Here is a 16,940-nt window from a genome sequence, read left to right as displayed (position 1 = left end):
AAGAGTCAAGATTGACTCTCTGGTTTTTTCCCCAAGCTACAAAAGGACAGAATTGCCATCAACCGAGATGGAGAAGGCTGAGGATAGAGCAGGTTTCGGGAGTACAATCAGTAGTTCAGTTTTGGATGTGTTAGATTTGAGGTGTCCTTAGACATCCAGGTCCAAGTGCCAAGTGACAGTTGGTGTCTGAGTTTGGATAATAAGAGAAAGGACCAAACTTGAAATGGAAGTTTAAGAGTCACTGGTGAAGATACAAAGTCGTGGACCTGGATGAGCTCACCAAGGGAGCCAGCCAGGGACTGAGCTGTGGTACAAAGGTGAGAGATACTTAGCTGCAGATAATGTTCGGTTAAAGCTAGCACACCTTGTTTGTTCTTCGTTACTTTTTATACTGTTTTCTAATTTTTTATCATACCAAATTCATCTAATTTAGAAAGTGTCTGGGAAAGAGGACAAAAGGATGATTTGTAGCAAATCTGATTAATTCTTATGGGAAGATTACGTTCCTGAGTCTGACTTTGCTGTTCTGTTTTGTTATATCATTGTCACTTGGAATTAGATTTTCCCTGTTATTAAAAAAAGAAGAAAGGAAATATTTGTTCTATCTCAACATCTTCTTAAAGTACTGAGATAATTACTCAAGTCTTGATAGGTATTGAGAACTGTCAAAGAGAACTTGTACTCATATCTAGACTCTTCTCTGTTCCACCCCACCTTCTTTCCCACCGGATAGAAATGACATCATGGAGCAAAGCCTCCATCTTCCATAGGAATTAAGCGGTGAGACTGGCCATATTTATGGTTTCTTTAATAATTAGGATCTCAGATATCATCTAATAAAACTGGCTTATTTTGAAATTAGGAGAAATTGAGACCTACAAAGGTTCAATGACTTGCCAAAATCAGTTTCTTTTTTTGTTTTTTTTGTTTTTTGTTTGTTTTTAATGTTAGTTTTGACAGAGAAAGAGACAGTGCAAGTGGGGTAGGGGCAGAGAGAGAGTGAGACACAGAATTCAAAACAGGCTCCCGGCCGTCAGCCCAGAGCCCGACGCAGGACCCAAACCCACAAACCGCGAGATCATGACCAGAGCCAAAGTTGAACGCTTAACCAACTGAGCCACCCAGATGCCCCTCAAAATCAGTTAATGGCAGAATTAGAAACTCAGATCTCCAATGTGTCACCTACTTACTCAAAACTAGATGTCCAGTTCTGGTAGTAGCAAAAGGTTATGCTAAGAATTAAGCATTCCATGATGATTTTCCTTACCTTTTGTAACTTAGATGGGCTTTTGAAAGATATTATTTAAATATTTACATACATTCCCATAAAAATTTTAAAGGAAACCAGTTTTTTCTCTGGCTGGATAAATTTCCCTGTAGTAAACCACAGGCCTTGTGAGTATCTTCATTGACATTAGAACTGTTGTCAATAGACAGCAACATGCAGAAGATTGAAACTAGACCACTTTCTCACACCATTCACAAAAATAAACTCAAAATGGATAAAGGACCTGAATGTGAGACAGGAAACCATCAAAACCCTAGAGGAGAAAGCAGGAAAAGACCTCTCCGACCTCAGCCATAGCAATTTCTTACTTGAGACATCCCCAAAGGCAAGGGAATTAAAAGCAAAAATGAACTACTGGGACCTTATGAAGATAAAAAGCTTCTGCACAGCAAAGGAAACAACCAACAAAACTAAAAGGCAACCAACAGAATGGGAAAAGATATTTACAAATGACATATCGGACAAAGGGCTAGTATCCAAAATCTATAAAGAGCTCACCAAACTCCACACCCGAAAAACAAATAACCCAGTGAAGAAATGGGCAGAAAACATGAATAGACACTTCTCTAGAGAAGACATCCAGATGGCCAACAGGCACATGAAAAGATGTTCAACGTCGCTCCTCATCAGGGAAATACAAATCAAAACCACACTCAGATATCACCTCACGCCAGTCAGAGTGGCCAAAATGAACAAATCAGGAGACCATAGATATTGGAGAGGATGTGGAGAAATGGGAACCCTCTTGCACTGTTGGTGGGAATGCAAACTGGTGCAGCCACTCTGGAAAACAGTGTGGAGGTTACTCAAAAAATTAAAAATAGACCTACCCTATGACCCAGCAATAGCACTACTAGGAATTTACCCAAGGGATACAGGAGTACTGATGCATAGGGGCACTTGTACCCCAATGTTTATAGCAGCACCCTCAACAATAGCCAAACTACGGAAAGAGCCTGTATGTCCACCAACTGATGAATGGATAAAGAAATTGTGGTTTATATACACAATGGAGTACTACATGGCAATGAGAAAGAAAGAAATCTGGCCTTTTGTAGCAACATGGGTGGAACTGGAGAGTGTTATGCTAAGTGAAATAAGCCATACAGAGAAAGACAGATACCACATGGTTTCACTCTTATGTGGATCCTGAGAAACTTAACAGAAACCCATGGGGAAGGGGAAGGAAAAAAAAAAAAAAAAAAGAGGTTAGAGTGGGAGAGAGCCAAAGCATAAGAGACTGTTAAAAACTGAGAACAAACTGAGGGTTGATGGGGGGTGGGAGGGAGGGGTGGGTGGGTGATGGGTATGGAGGAGAGCACCTTTTGGGATGAGTACTGGGTGTTGTATGGAAACCAATTTGACAATAAACTTCATATATTGAAAAAAAAAAACTGTTGTCAGTAGGAATACCATACTCATTGATTGTAAACAATTTTTTCAACATTTTTAGATCTCTGAAATTTTGGGTTTAATTTATTCTTTTTTTAGTTTCTCAAGGTGGAAACATAGATTATTGATTTGAAGCATTTCCCAAAATAAGTATGCTTTATCTGCAGCCAGCAAATTTTGATATGTCGTGTTTTAATTTCTAGTTGATTCAAAATATTTTAATTTCCCTGTGACTACCCCTTGGACCAATGGGTTATTTAGAAGTTTGTTAATTTCAAGCTGCTTAGAGATTTACCAGGTATCCTTCTCTTACTGACTTTGGCTCAGATGTAACCTCCATCTAGTGTCTACAGCTTCCAGGGGTTATATACTCTGATTTTAGCCCACTGTCAGCTTTTAGCGGTGTATAAAAATTTTGGCTGAATTCATTTTACCCTCATATGGTAGCCTCATCTTCCCATTTTCTGCCATGGGTGAGCCATTACTCACATTCCATCTCTCCTTGGAGGTGCTTGTCTTTACTTAAATTTTGAGCTACCTGATATGCAAACTCTGTGATAGGGTCAAGAAAAGTTACATTTTTGTAGATTATCCTTTTGGTTGTTGATAATGCACAGGAAATGCTCTTTCCAGCTTTCTGCTTCCTGAGGTGAAGCCAGAAGTCTCAATGCCTGGTATTTTAAGCTACAATTTGGGGAGTGTTTTAGAGTTCAAGCCATAGAGGCAAATGAGAAAGGTTGATGACTTTACACATTAAAATGCATCATAAGGCTTCATCACAGACAGAACTACAGTCACAGTCCCTTGAACTCCATGGAGTAGCCCTATTGTTTTGTTGTAATAAAGTTTTATTTCACTAACTACAATGACATTCTCAACCTGTACAAGAAAACAGGAGTGAGTTTCTGTGCGTATTGTCACTCCTGCCTTCTTTCCTAATTTAAGTTGCTGGCACATACAGCGCCATGTGTGAATGGCTGACAGAGGTCAAGGGGTTAAGGTGTGGGCTTATTTCTTCTTGGAAATAGTACAAGTTGTTGTTTAGTTGTAGAGTAGTACATCTATATAAGAAGCCCAGCCTCAGCTCAACTCCTACTGAATTATGTAATGATGGAACAGTCTGTAATTAGGTACTTCATTCCAGCCTAATGATTGTTGAATGAACAGCATCTAATTGGTATTTGATAAAGCTGTGTGACTGTAGACATCAGTATGAAGACATCGTTTTTATTATTTTTCATTGCAGAATAATTTGGCTAATTTAAAGCTTAAACCTTCAGTGGGAGAAGCTAGTTCACGGAAATGATTGTGAGATGATTGCTTTACAAACTTCGGCTATTTAATTGCGGTCAGCATAATCGGATTTTTTAGTTACTCATTTAACTTTATTTGTTGCTCTTCTTTTTCAGAAAATACTTCCAGGAGGAAATACGTCATTTGATGTAGTTTTTCTTGCAAGAGTAGTGGGAAATGTAGAAAATACTTTATTTATTAACACGTCCAATCATGGGGTATTTACTTATCAGGTAAGAACCAGGATTAAATCTTTTCTTTATTTTATAAAATATCGTTCTTATCTGCAACCTATCCTATGACTCTCTTTAAAAACTCAGGGATAATAGGAAATGTGAGAGTTTAGACTGAGAGCATTTTTATTCACTGCTCTGTCTGTGACTAGCCCCTATCAAATCAGACTGAACAAATGATCTTTTAAAGCTATAGCTAAAGTTTTAATGTAAGATTGTTGGCAAAAGAATAGTAAAAAATATTTTATAATAATTTTTTTAATTTTTATTTTGCACATTTATGAAGCGTACTTGATAATAGTTTCAAAATTAAAACATGCATGCTCCCTTTTCTTTAGTGAATAGATTGCTTAAAATTTGTTCTTACTTTCTCTGTGTAATGTTTAGGTTATTAGAGATTGTTAATGTCTTATGAGTCAAGATTTTTATAATCAAGGTTATCAAGATTGTTAAGAAGAATTGCTTCTGTGGCACTATACTACGTACTTTACAAACATTTCTGCATGCGTTATAGATACTGTTAGTCTCATTCGTTTAGATAAGGAAGGTGAAGCTTAGAAAGGTTAAGTAGTTTGTTCAAATTATGCTACTAATAGATTATTAAGCGGGGATTCAAACCCATGCCTTTATAACTACAAAGACCATCCTATTAACCACTGTGTTATACTGTGCATAGAACACAGTGTTTTAACTCCTTACTTAGATAATGTCTTACTTTACAGTTTTTATGATTTTGTTTTTGAACATTTCTTTTCTAGGACCCAGAACATGCCACATATCTTGAGAATTCGTGTCAGTAAACCAATTAGTTAGGCACTTGTATTTATATACAGTGAATATGTCTTTAACGTTGTTTAGTAGGCAACCTGTGTAGATGAATAACTTAGAAGTGCTATATAGATGATGCTCATTTAACATACACCTGTTGAGTAAATGAAGACTGTCATAAGAATATTACTACCATTGCCCTCTAGGGGCAGCCTAACCGACTTAGGTGGATGTGGCCAAGCTGCACTACTTGAGGGTTGTAATCGGTTTGTTCTCAAGCAGAGCCTCAGTGGCCAGCTGCTTTTCTTCACCTCTCCACATCTAGTCTTTCACAAAGTCTGCCTTCTAAATATATCTTGAGTCTAACTCTCTCCTCCACACTGCCACTGCTCTCTTCTAAGCCACCATTACCTCTCCCTGGGTTACACCATAGCCTCCAACAGGCCTTCCACTCCTCCACTGTCCTTACCATAGTCTGTTATTCACTGTAGTCGGAATGATCTTCTGTGAACATAAATCACATCTAGTCAACTTCCCCATGGAAATCTTTATGTCGTCCTATTGCTTTCAGAGCAAAATGTAAATTTGTGACCAAGGCCAACAAGGCTCTGAGGTTCTGACTCCCATATGTTCCTTCTATTCCATCCCATTTGACCATGCTTCTCATCTTATTCCTGATCTTCAAGTTAACCCCTTTCCTGCCTTGTTTCCTTTGTATACTTCCTCTCACCCAAATACACTCTCAGTGCTGGTTTGTTCTCATCTTGCATCAGCTCATAATCACTTCTCCAGAGAAGATGACCTTGACCATGCTCCCTAAAAGAATATCCCAGCCTCACCCCAGCCAGTTATTCTATATCACATTAGCATTTTTAAAAAACTTTTTTATTGTTATCTAGTGTGCCCCTCATACTGGAATGTAAGTTGCATGAGGGCAGGCACATTATCTATCTTGTTTACTATTGAATCATTCACACTATATATATTTGTGCCTAGCAAATCATAGGCACTTAAGAAATATTTGTCATTTGAATGATGGGCTCACTCTGTTTAGTCAACCCAGGACCTTGCTTTCTCATGTGGGAATGACCTGGAGCTGGATTTGAGAAATTGTTTGAGCCCTAGATCCATCTTCTTCTCATGGTTGGAATAAGGAAATCTTTTGATTCCCTGTTGCCTTCTTTTGTCTATTCTGTGAGCTCATGAAGGACTGCTATCATTTTAATTTCCAATATATTATAGAAATAATTCCAAATACACATATATGTAGTAAATCAAATATATAGCCAAATCAAGGATAGAAACCACATGTGTATTCTTTTTAAAGGTAGTCAAGATTTTTCCATCTAAATAAGACACATCAGTTTTCCCTAGATCAATCAGTTATAACTATAAAAATGTTAGTTATGAAAGCAACCCAGATTGCATTTTTTTCTCCTTTAAAATAGGTATTTGGTGTTGGAGTTTAACCCAGATTGCATTTTTTTCTCCTTTAAAATAGGTGTTTGGTGTTGGAGTTCCAAATCCATATCGACTGAGGCCATTCCTTGGGGCCAGAGTCCCTGTGAACAGCAGTTTCTCACCTATAATAAATATACACAATCCTCACAGTGAGCCTTTACAGGTGAGTTTATGTTGATGATATTGAATGAGTTACATTTTGGTGGAAATTAATGCTTACCATGAAATCTCAGTTTGTTACAGTTTGCAAGACTATTTAAAATAATGGGATTTTATAGATGTATCAAAGAGTGGTTATTCTTTTAATGCAACTTGCTGTGGTCAGAATTTTCGATTACAATAGTCCAGGTATTGACTTTTTGGAACCACTTTTTAAACAACTGTGGTTTCTCTGGTGTTACAGTTTAGCAGGTCTGCATTTAACTTAAAAGTTTTCAACTACACAAGGCCATTGCTTTTCTGATGTAACGTAAATTTTTAAAACAGTTCATACTTATTTTTGGTAATAAGTTTTGGGTGATGGCAGCCTGGAAGTTAAAGTCTGAGGAAGGGTAAATATAGAATCACGATTAAAAGCAAACTTATTTTTTGTTTAAAAAGTCCAACTCCTGGGATGCCTGGGTGGCTCAGTCAGCTGAGCATCCTACTCTCAATTTCCACCCAGGCGACAAACCCAAGGTCATGGGATTGAGCCTAGTATTGGGCTCCACGCTGAGCATGGAGTCTGCTTAAGATTCTCTCCCTCTCTGTCTCTCTCTTTCTCTTTCTCTGCACCCCTCCCCTGCTCTCTCTAAAGATGAGATGAGATGAGATGAGATGAGATAATCCAACTCCTAATTTTGCTCAATCTGTTAGGTACTGATTGTTTTCAAATTTGACATCTCTCCTCACTAGTTCCTGGTCTCTTTTATAGTCAGAGTGGCAAGTGTCACTCCTTTATGTGTTTCCTAAAATCCCCACCGTACATCCCAAGAGACTTCCAACTATGTGACATTTGCTGCCACTGTAGGTTCTAGTTGCGTTGTCTGGTTGAAAGGAGATGTGGATGCTTTCTGGAATAGTTTATAATATCCACACCCAGCCTCCCCAAAGTTCTTTAGGACCAGTACTGCAGGCCTTAACAGCAGCTTGAACATAACAGGAGGAGGGAAAATACTACATATTGTAGTAAGCTACAGAGCTTTGACAACCAAACTGATTCTTGTCATCCCAGAACCCCCAGTAGAAATGTTCATGAACAATGAAAAAGAAAATGTAGAAGAGAAAAAAATGAGATTTTTAGAGCCTGAATTGTGAAATTATATGCTAAGGTAGCAAAAAAGAGGTTTCTTCCCAATGTTTGGCTAACAATTAGGTGAGCATAACTACTAATAAAAATACTCTACCCAAATTTGAATTATTTTTAGCTAGATATTTTCATTACAAGAGAAGAAAAGTCTCTTGTGTCCTGTTTTTACAAGTGAAAAGTATTTGTATTTCCTCTTCATCACTCGATCATTTATATCCTTTTGCTAAATTTATTTTTTTTTTCAATATATGAAGTTTATTGTCAAATTGGTTTCCATACAACACCCAGTGCTCATCCCAAAAGGTGCCCTCCTCAATACCCATCACCCACCCTCCCCTCCCTCCCACCCCCCATCAACCCTCAGTTTGTTCTCAGTTTTTAACAGTCTCTTATCCTTTTGCTAAATTTAGATAATAATGTATTTTCTCTGTTTTGGCAAACTTTTATCAGAAATTATATAGAAACCTCATAAATAAATTCCTGCTGCTTTCTTTCCTTGACTGTTTTTGGTCAACTTATTTTTGTTGTTGTTGATGTTCATCTAGGCTTTTTCTAGTTATAGTATTTTAATTCAAGAATGTATGCCACACTGGACTTTTCACCAGCATGCAGGAAAGCAAATGGAAAAACCAAAGCTGTCCTCTTAGAAAAAGTATAGATTATTTTTTTTAATGTTTATTTATTTTTGAGAGGAGAGAGAAAGAGAGCACACAGGCAGGGAAGGGGCAGAGAGAGAGGGAAACAAAGGATCTGAAGCAGGCTCCACACTGTCAGCACAGAGCCCGATGTGGGGCTTGAACTTAAGAATTCGAAAATATCATGAACCTGAGCTAAAGTTGGATGCTTAACCAGCTGAGCCACCCCAGTGCCTCACAAGTATAGATGATTTATCTGGAAGGCACTCTTAACCTGATGGTTCTACAATAGGTTATACTGTGCCATTAGTCTTATCCTTAAATTTAAGAAAATACTGTAAACAGGAAATTGTATGTGATTTGTTTATTTTGTATAAAACACAGACCCATTAGTATGTTCTCACTGAAAAAAAAAAATGTTAACAACTCAAACATGTAAAGCAAAACTCCCCTTGAACTTCTACTTTTTTAATCCAGTGCTGTCCACTAGAACTTTCTTCGGTGGTGTGTCTGTATCTGCTCTGTCCAGCAGCCACTAGCCACACGTGGCTAATGAGCAGCTGAATTTGTGGCTAGGGGTGGCTAAGAAACTGAACATTTATTTTCTTTTATTTCCGTAATTTTAAATGTAAATAACTCCAGGTATCTGGTAACTGTTGTGTTAGCTCAGCTCCAGTCCCAGCCCCTCCTCATAGATACTACTCATATGATGTTGATGCACCAGATCAGACCTCATTCAGGACACTTGTACACATATATGTGGACACACAAAAATAAACACTCTTTGCAAAAAAAATTTTTTTACACGAACTATATTCTCTATATTTTGCCTTCGTTTTTTTTCTACACTTTATTAAATTAGAATAAATAGCACTGGACTTAAAATCAGTGATATGTCACATTCCTAATTTTAATGTGATCTTTCCTTTGAATTTTATAATGTAGTCTTTTTCTGTATCCATTTCCTTATTCCTTTCCCGATAATCAGTAGTCTACCCTTTAATCTTCTGTTTCCACACATTGTTAGGCTTGTTTCCTTAATACCTTGGAAGTTGAAATGAATAATATGTGATGTCGTCTGGTTTTTTTCAGAAAAGATTCTACAGTCACTCCATCAGTTAAGATGGTATTACTATTGGGGTACCTGAGTGTCTCTGTCAGTTAAGCGTCCAACTTTGGCTCAGGTCATGATCTCACAGTTCATGAGTTCAAGCCCCGCATCAGGTTCTCCACTGCTAGCACAGAGCCTGCTTTGGATCTTTGTCTCCCTCTCTCTGCCCCTTCCCTGCTCACATGCTTTCACTCTCTCTCAAAAATAAACAAACATTAAAAAAAAAAAAAAAAAAGATGGTATTACTGTCAATACACCTGGGACCATAGGGGAACACTGTACTAAATCAAAAGGCAGGTAATAATACTTAGAAAATCTTAGCTCATTAGTTTTTGCTAAATGCATTACTCTAACAACATAACACGCAAAACCTTTAAGTTCATACTAAAGCATTGCTGTTTTTCCTGCATTCTCCTTTCTTATGTATTCCTGAAGGACTTATGTGATAAAACAAGTGAAGGTTTTCCACCCATTCTTTTACTTCACTCCACATTTGAATTTAATTAAATATATTATTTCTTTTTAAGAGATAGGGTTACCTGCCTTGAAAGGAAAGTCTCCAATGGAGGACCTGGGTGGCTCAGTTGGTTAAGCGTCCAACTTGGCTCAGGTCATGATCTCGCTGTTTGTGAGTTTGAGCCCTCCATTGGGCTCTAGTGCTGACAGCTCAGAGCCTAGAGCCTGCTTCGGATTCTGTGTCTCCATCTCTCTCTGCCCTTTGCCTGCTAATGCTGTGTCTCTCTCTCTCTCAAAAATAAACAAACATTTTTAAAAATTAAAAAGAAAAAAGGAAAGTCTCCTGCCATATGACCCATTCTATCCCTAGGTATTTACCCAAGAGAAAAGAAAGCAGATGTTCACACAAAGACTTATACAATGCAGTGTTCATAGCACCTTTATCCATAATGACCAAAAACTGGAAACAACCCACATGTCCATCAGTAGGTGAATGGATCAATAATTGTGGCATAGCCATAAAATTGAAAAGAAATGAACTCTCCAGTTCCATCCACGTTGCTACAAATGGCCAGATTTCATTCTTTCTCATTGCCAAGTAATATTCCATTGTATATATAAACCACATCTTCTTTATCCATTCGTCAGTTGATGGACATTTAGGAACTGGAGAGTGTTATGCTAAGTGAAATAAGTCAGGCAAAGAAAGACAGATACCATATGTTTTCACTCATATGTGGATCCTGAGAAACTTAACAGAAGACTAGTGGGGAGGGGAAGGGGGGAAAAAAAAGTTACAGAGAGGGAAGGAAGCAAACCATAAGAGACTCTTAAATACTGAGAACAAACTGAGGGTTGATGGAGGGTGGGGGAGAGGGGAAAGTGGGTTGATGGGCATTGGAGGGCACCGGTTGGGATGAGCACTGGGTGTTGTATGGAAACCAGTTTGACAATAAATTACATATATAAAAATAAAAGAAATGAACTATTAATACATACAACAACATGATGAATCTCAAAATAATTACACCAAGTTAAAACAGCTTGACACAAGAGTATATACTTGTATGATTCCATTTATATAAAGCTCTAGAAAATACAAATTAATCTAGAGTGGCTGAGCTCAGCTCATTGGTTGCTTAAGGATATAGGGGGACAGAGAGAGACAGGTAGATTGCAAGGGACATGAAGAAAATTTGGAGATAATGGGTATATTTAATGTCTTAATTGCAGTGGTAGCTTCACGCCTGTATATGTATGTCAGAATTTATCAAGTTGTACAGTTGAAATATGTGTTGTTATTGTATATCAGTTATACCTCAGCAAAATGGTTTTTAAAAATCATGAGTATAGATACAAGCCACAGAGGTATTATTAATGGTTCCTATGGTTTTGCCACCAAGAGAAACCAGATATTGTCATAGTGCTTTAAAAATGTTACATATATCTCAGAATAACATATTCTTCACTATTTCACAATTATAGTGGTTATTAGATCTGCTAAAGCTTGTTATAAATGTGTGAATAAAGAAGCATTTGTGTAACTACAAGAAATACAAAATTTATTTCTAAAATTTGATAATTTCCATAAACTATTTTTCCTTTGAAAATAAAAAGTGTTCTATGGATAGATTTTCTTTAATCCAGTGTCTGAAATAACTATACTGTTTCTAACTTTAATGTTTTAAATTTACCTTGTTTTAATTAAAATTAATCACCATTGGGGAGCCTGGATGGCTCAGTTGGTTGAGCATCCAGCTTCAGCTTGGGTCATGATCTCATAGTTAATGAGTTTGAGCCCTGCATCGGGCTCTGTGCTGACAGCTCTGAGCCTGGAGCCTGCTTCAGATTCTGTGTCTCCCTCTGTCTCTCTTCCACTCCCCCACTTGCACTCTGTCTCTCTGTATTTCAAAAATAAATAAATGTAAAAAAAAAAAAAAAATCATCAGTGCTCACACATCTGAAGCACTGACTCCAGTGATAAGACATGAGACTTATCCTACTTTTATATCTATAAACATTTTTAAATTTTTCTAAGACATAGGATGTCAGACTTATTTCTATATAATGGCAAATCACTTGCGTTGAGAATATGATTTTGAGCTTAACCATCATGTCCCCTTTCATCACAGGTTGTAGAAATGTACTCTAGTGGAGGAGATCTTCACCTAGAACTCCCAACAGGTCAACAAGGAGGCACCAGAAAACTGTGGGTGAGTGCTGCCATATTTCTCTCTCGATTACTTGCTCAAATATACCAGAAAATAGTTTAACTTCCTATCACATGAATAAATGTGGGTGACTCCCCCTTAATTATATCTTAATATTAAATTTACATCAGATATTCTTGAAAATTGGATGATACAGGGAGAGAAAAGTATAAGTAATTTTTGGAAAAAGCAGTGAACAAAATTGGTGGGAGCTTTAACCCACTGTGTAGAAAGGAAGAGATTTCAACTATCCACAGAGTTATATTGGTAAAGTTGTCTCTGACTCTAACAATTTATAATGTGCTTTTTATACTAAGATTTAAAAAAAAAAAAAAAACAAAAAACCTCTGGGAAGGATCCATTATATGTTTGAGGTAGAGAATTGAACTTTCAGACTTATTGTTGATAGAGATGACGTTTTCGGAGGGAATGTAGTCAAGCCCTTGTGACGACATAGAAAATTTTAAATTCTTAGGTGATCTACATCCACCTTTAATATTATTGACTAACACTAGTTTGTGTCAATGCTTAGAGAACCCCTGTTTCTTAGAGAATACCAGCAAATATTAATCAATGAATGTGTAGCAGCTACCTGATTTGTGAAGTTTCCTGCCTTAGGAGAGTTTTTCTTTAAATGTTGTTTGCCAAGCTTTAATCAAAGAGGGGAAAGGCACAGTAAACACAGTTCTTATACTGAGGGCACTCTAATCATTGTTTATCCATAATTGAAGACAACGGACTTTACCACTATGAATGAGTTCTGAAGATCAGATTTATTAATTGCTCTGTTAAACACACGTAGCCTCTTGTTCTATCTTCTGACCAGTCTCAACCAAGGAAGGGATGCAGAAGGGACATTTTTAGGATGTTCACTTGAGCAATTAGAAACAAATTTGTCAGGATTTGGTTAACTCCCCAGATATAGAAACACACTGGCAAATAGGAATATGTAATGGATGGTTCATTTATATCCTTTCACAAAAATGTTTTATCTTGAAATTACGTTATTGTTTGAAAAGCCTTTGAGAGAAGTAGTATATAAAACAATGCTTCAGAGAATTAACTATAAGCTATTAAGTTTGTATTATAATTCTACGTAGAAGAGCTAAGAATTTACTGTGAAATATAATTGGTATCTAATAAACATAAGAGAATTCATATTTCTAATTAGTTAAGAAATGTAATGAATGGTAGCAGAGATGGCATAATGTTTTAATAATCCCAGTGGCTGCAAGAAAAGATAAAGTTATTCTTCTTCCTACAAACGTAGAGTAAAAATAAAAGTCAATTGGCCTTGACCTCACCCTCAGCCCATTTCAGTGTACATAAGAAAAGCCCAGAGACCAAGTCAGCTCCCTAGAGATGGGGAAGTGGATGGTGCATCTCTTGTGGCCCCAGGAGGGTTCCAATCACTTCTTTCCTACTTTGAGGCTAAAAAGTTAAGAGAATAGAGGTAAGTGAGATGAATAATAAATTCTAAAACACAGGGATTTCCTTAAATATGCCAGAAGGTATGTGCAGAGAAATTCTGATGGTCCCAAGCAAGCCAGATTGTTGTAAAACCAGGAAAAGAAATCCATCTCAAAAAAAAAATTTTTTTTGCCCCAATAAATCTTCCCTCTAGTGTATTTGTCAGTGTTCTCTCATTACAGGCCTGAAAATTTTTCCATCTTCCTTGCTAAGAGACTTATTGAAAGCAGTTGGTCAACTGTGGATTTGCCTGAGAAGCTTTGTTGTGTTAGGTTTTAAATGAAAGGACAGAGAGAGTCCAAGCTCTCTTGATTATTATTTAAAGAGATCCTGTAGATTTCTAGAAAAGGATTTCCCTCCAATGCTGACATCTCTATTTGGTGGAGAATTTTAGTACTGAATTATATGTCCAAGCATCACACTAAAAGATAACTGGTTTTATAGATTAATTCTATCTTTTAATGATAATTTTGCAACTGAAAATTTTATTTCTTTCACTTGGCTCAATTTTACATATCATGCTTCCTCAGTTCTAAGATGGGCTTCTTTCACATTGTAATATTCTTCACGTTGGAGTATGTGTTACAATCCATAGAATATATCCATTTAAATGGCAGTTTGTTGTTGTTTTTTTTCTTAGTAGGTATATAAAATAATAATGCATCCTCAGTCAATGTTGTTTTCTTCAAAAAACTATGGTGGCTTTTGCACCATCACAAAAGCTGTGCTACATTATGGTCTGTTAACTTGTCAGGAAATTCCTCCTTATGAAACCAAGGGAGTGATGAGAGCCAGTTTTTCATCCAGGGAAGCAGATAATCACACCGCCTTCATCAGAATAAAGACAAATGCTTCAGACAGCACAGAATTTATCATCCTTCCTGTGGAGGTAGAAGTTACAACAGGTTAGTAGAAAACCAGAGGAACAGTAAATGCATTTGTTTTGTATTCAATACATCTTAACTTTGGGCAAAGAAAAATCTAATGGTTTACTTTTCTGTCTTCCAAGCTCCTGGAATTTATTCCTCAACTGAAATGCTAGATTTTGGTACACTACGAACACAAGGTAAAAAAAAAAAAGGGGGGGGGGGGGGAAAGACAGTATTTTTATAAGTCTTTAAAAAACAAAAATGCCTCTGTTCAGTGCTGAATGGCTCTACTTTTAACTCCTTTGTAGCTCAGCTTTGAAATTACTTGTCAGTGGGTTGCATGATCTTATAGAAACCTTCTTTGGGGAACTTCAAGCCCTCACAGGTTAATACCCCATTCCTTTGAGGGCTACCATTGCTTACCAGGTGGGAAAGCAAGGTCATAAGGTAACTTAAGGGAATATTGAGGCACAAAGTAGTTTCTGAGTTTTTAAATCCAAGTTCTCACCTATTCAGTTATGCTTGCTCCTTTTTTTAACAGTAAATAAAAAGGGGGGGGGGGGCTTTACTTCTGGATTTTTATTTAGAAATGGATTACTCAGTTGCATTATAATAGCATAATGTTAAATTTATGTCCCAGATGGTCAAAGAAAAAATTCAAATTCTAAAATTGAAAATGCTCAAGTTAAAGGATTTATTAAGGAAAAAATAGAAATACTTGTAATTTGGGATTTCTATGGACCATATGTAATTAGAAGTTGGTTGTTGAGAATTGGAGACCCCTTTTTGAAAATTAGATTTTTCACACTGATAATTTAACATTATTAATTTGCTTCCTTATGCTTTCCTAGAGAACTAAAAGATTAGTAATAATGTCTAATTTCACTAAAAAAATATGTTTTGTTCTGATTTTTGGTCTGGTTGTTTAGGAGGGGACAGTTCTTATACAGTGTCCTTGTGAGTAAGGTGATTGCTATTTATGAGTTAGGTGGAATCACATTCTTTTTATTAATGTGATTATAGTTCTTTTTCACATTCTAGAATAGATTCAGTCTGATATCTAATAAGGTAAAATTCTAGTTTGCCATAAAGCAGTTCTGTTAAAGAAATATTTCTTCTCTTCAATTTTAACAGATCTACCAAAAGTTTTAAACCTTCATTTATTAAATTCAGGAACAAAAGATGTACCAATAACAGTAAGTTTTTACTTATTTTCTCCTAATTTATATATTCTTTGTTTTTAAACGTATGACCACCTTAAAACTAATTAAACTCTTCCTCTAAAGGATTCTGTTCTTTGGTGGCCTAATGACACTTTGGTTCTAACTGTGATGTGAGAAACCTGTTCTGCCTCTAACCACCAAATATCAAAGATGAGAAGGAAAGTAGGTGATCTTCCCCAAGCTAAGTCTGAATCAAAGTTCCTGAGGTTCTTGTTGAGGCAGAATCATACAAGAGGCTTGTGGATTCTGATAAACCCTAGGATGTATGCCATGTGCAAAGAAAAACAAGTTATAAAGATTCCATCAGGTTTGGTTGTTAGACTTAAGGTATGGGTAAATGAAAAGGAAAAAAGGTTCAGATGAATTGGGAAGGGAAATAATAAAGCAAAGAGATATGGTAGGTAACATTAGAATTCTATTAACATCTGTCAAAGGTACCCCTTCCACCTGGCAGCTATTATAGTATACTAAATAGCAAACTATAAACTGAGGTCATCTCTTCCCCTCACACATGCACATAGAACAAGTGATTTTTATGTCTTACAGTGGAATTGAGGAGCCAGTACACAATTTGAGGGGAAAAAAGTAAAAGAGAGCTATCTGGATTTTGCTTTGGCCCACAACCTCACCTTCTGGTGAAGTCCACAAGATACATACATAGGGAATAATGGAAAAAGAAAGCAGTACATTTTTATTATAATGTGTGCTGATTCAGAAGCCTAAATTCAGAGAACTCTGATAAAATGATATAGATCAAAGGGGCATGAGACTTAAGGGAACTTTGTCCATCCAGGGCCAAACCCAGAGTTTACTGCCAACTGGTGGAGTAGACCAAAGAGAGAAGAGTTTATAAACCCTAAATGAGGGAGCAAGATTGGGTAACCATATTTTAAATTTTTTTTTAATGTTTTTATTTATTTTTGAGACAGAGAGAGACAGAGCATGAGCAGGGGAGGGGCAGAGAGAGAGGGAGACACAGAATCTGAAGCAGGCTCCAGGCTCTGAGCTGTCAGCACAGGGCCTGACGCAGGGCTTGAACTCCCTGAATGTGAGATCATGACCTGAGCTGAAGTCAGACGCTTAACCAGTTGAGCCACCCAGGCACCCCAAGGGGGTAACCATATTTTAATGCACAGTGACTGTGCTCATGAGTGGGATCACATTCTGGGTGGTGTCTTGCTGTCTGACCTAGTATTTCTTCCTGCTAGGTAGAAGAACTGGGGGAATGGGTTTTGTAGAATGC

General features: G+C 37.0%; 1 protein-coding gene across 1 annotated transcript in view; it reads left to right on the top strand.

Annotated features, from left to right (window-relative positions):
* TMEM131 (transmembrane protein 131) overlaps positions 1 to 16,940 on the top strand; it is a 237,807-nt gene that overhangs the window by 149,151 nt on the left and 71,716 nt on the right. Inside the window, exons 6-11 of the mRNA XM_060608021.3 lie at positions 4,090 to 4,206; positions 6,476 to 6,598; positions 12,058 to 12,138; positions 14,360 to 14,510; positions 14,615 to 14,671; positions 15,609 to 15,670. Coding sequence (XP_060464004.2) covers positions 4,090 to 4,206; positions 6,476 to 6,598; positions 12,058 to 12,138; positions 14,360 to 14,510; positions 14,615 to 14,671; positions 15,609 to 15,670 — 591 coding nt within the window. The remainder of the gene's footprint in view (positions 1 to 4,089; positions 4,207 to 6,475; positions 6,599 to 12,057; positions 12,139 to 14,359; positions 14,511 to 14,614; positions 14,672 to 15,608; positions 15,671 to 16,940) is intronic.

The sequence above is a fragment of the Panthera onca genome, chromosome A3, assembly GCF_046562875.1.
Source record: "Panthera onca isolate mPanOnc1 chromosome A3, mPanOnc1 haplotype 2, whole genome shotgun sequence".
In the NCBI taxonomy this organism is placed as follows: domain Eukaryota; kingdom Metazoa; phylum Chordata; class Mammalia; order Carnivora; family Felidae; genus Panthera; species Panthera onca.
Note: the sequence above shows the minus strand (reverse complement) of the source record. Positions and strands in the feature narration are given on the sequence as shown.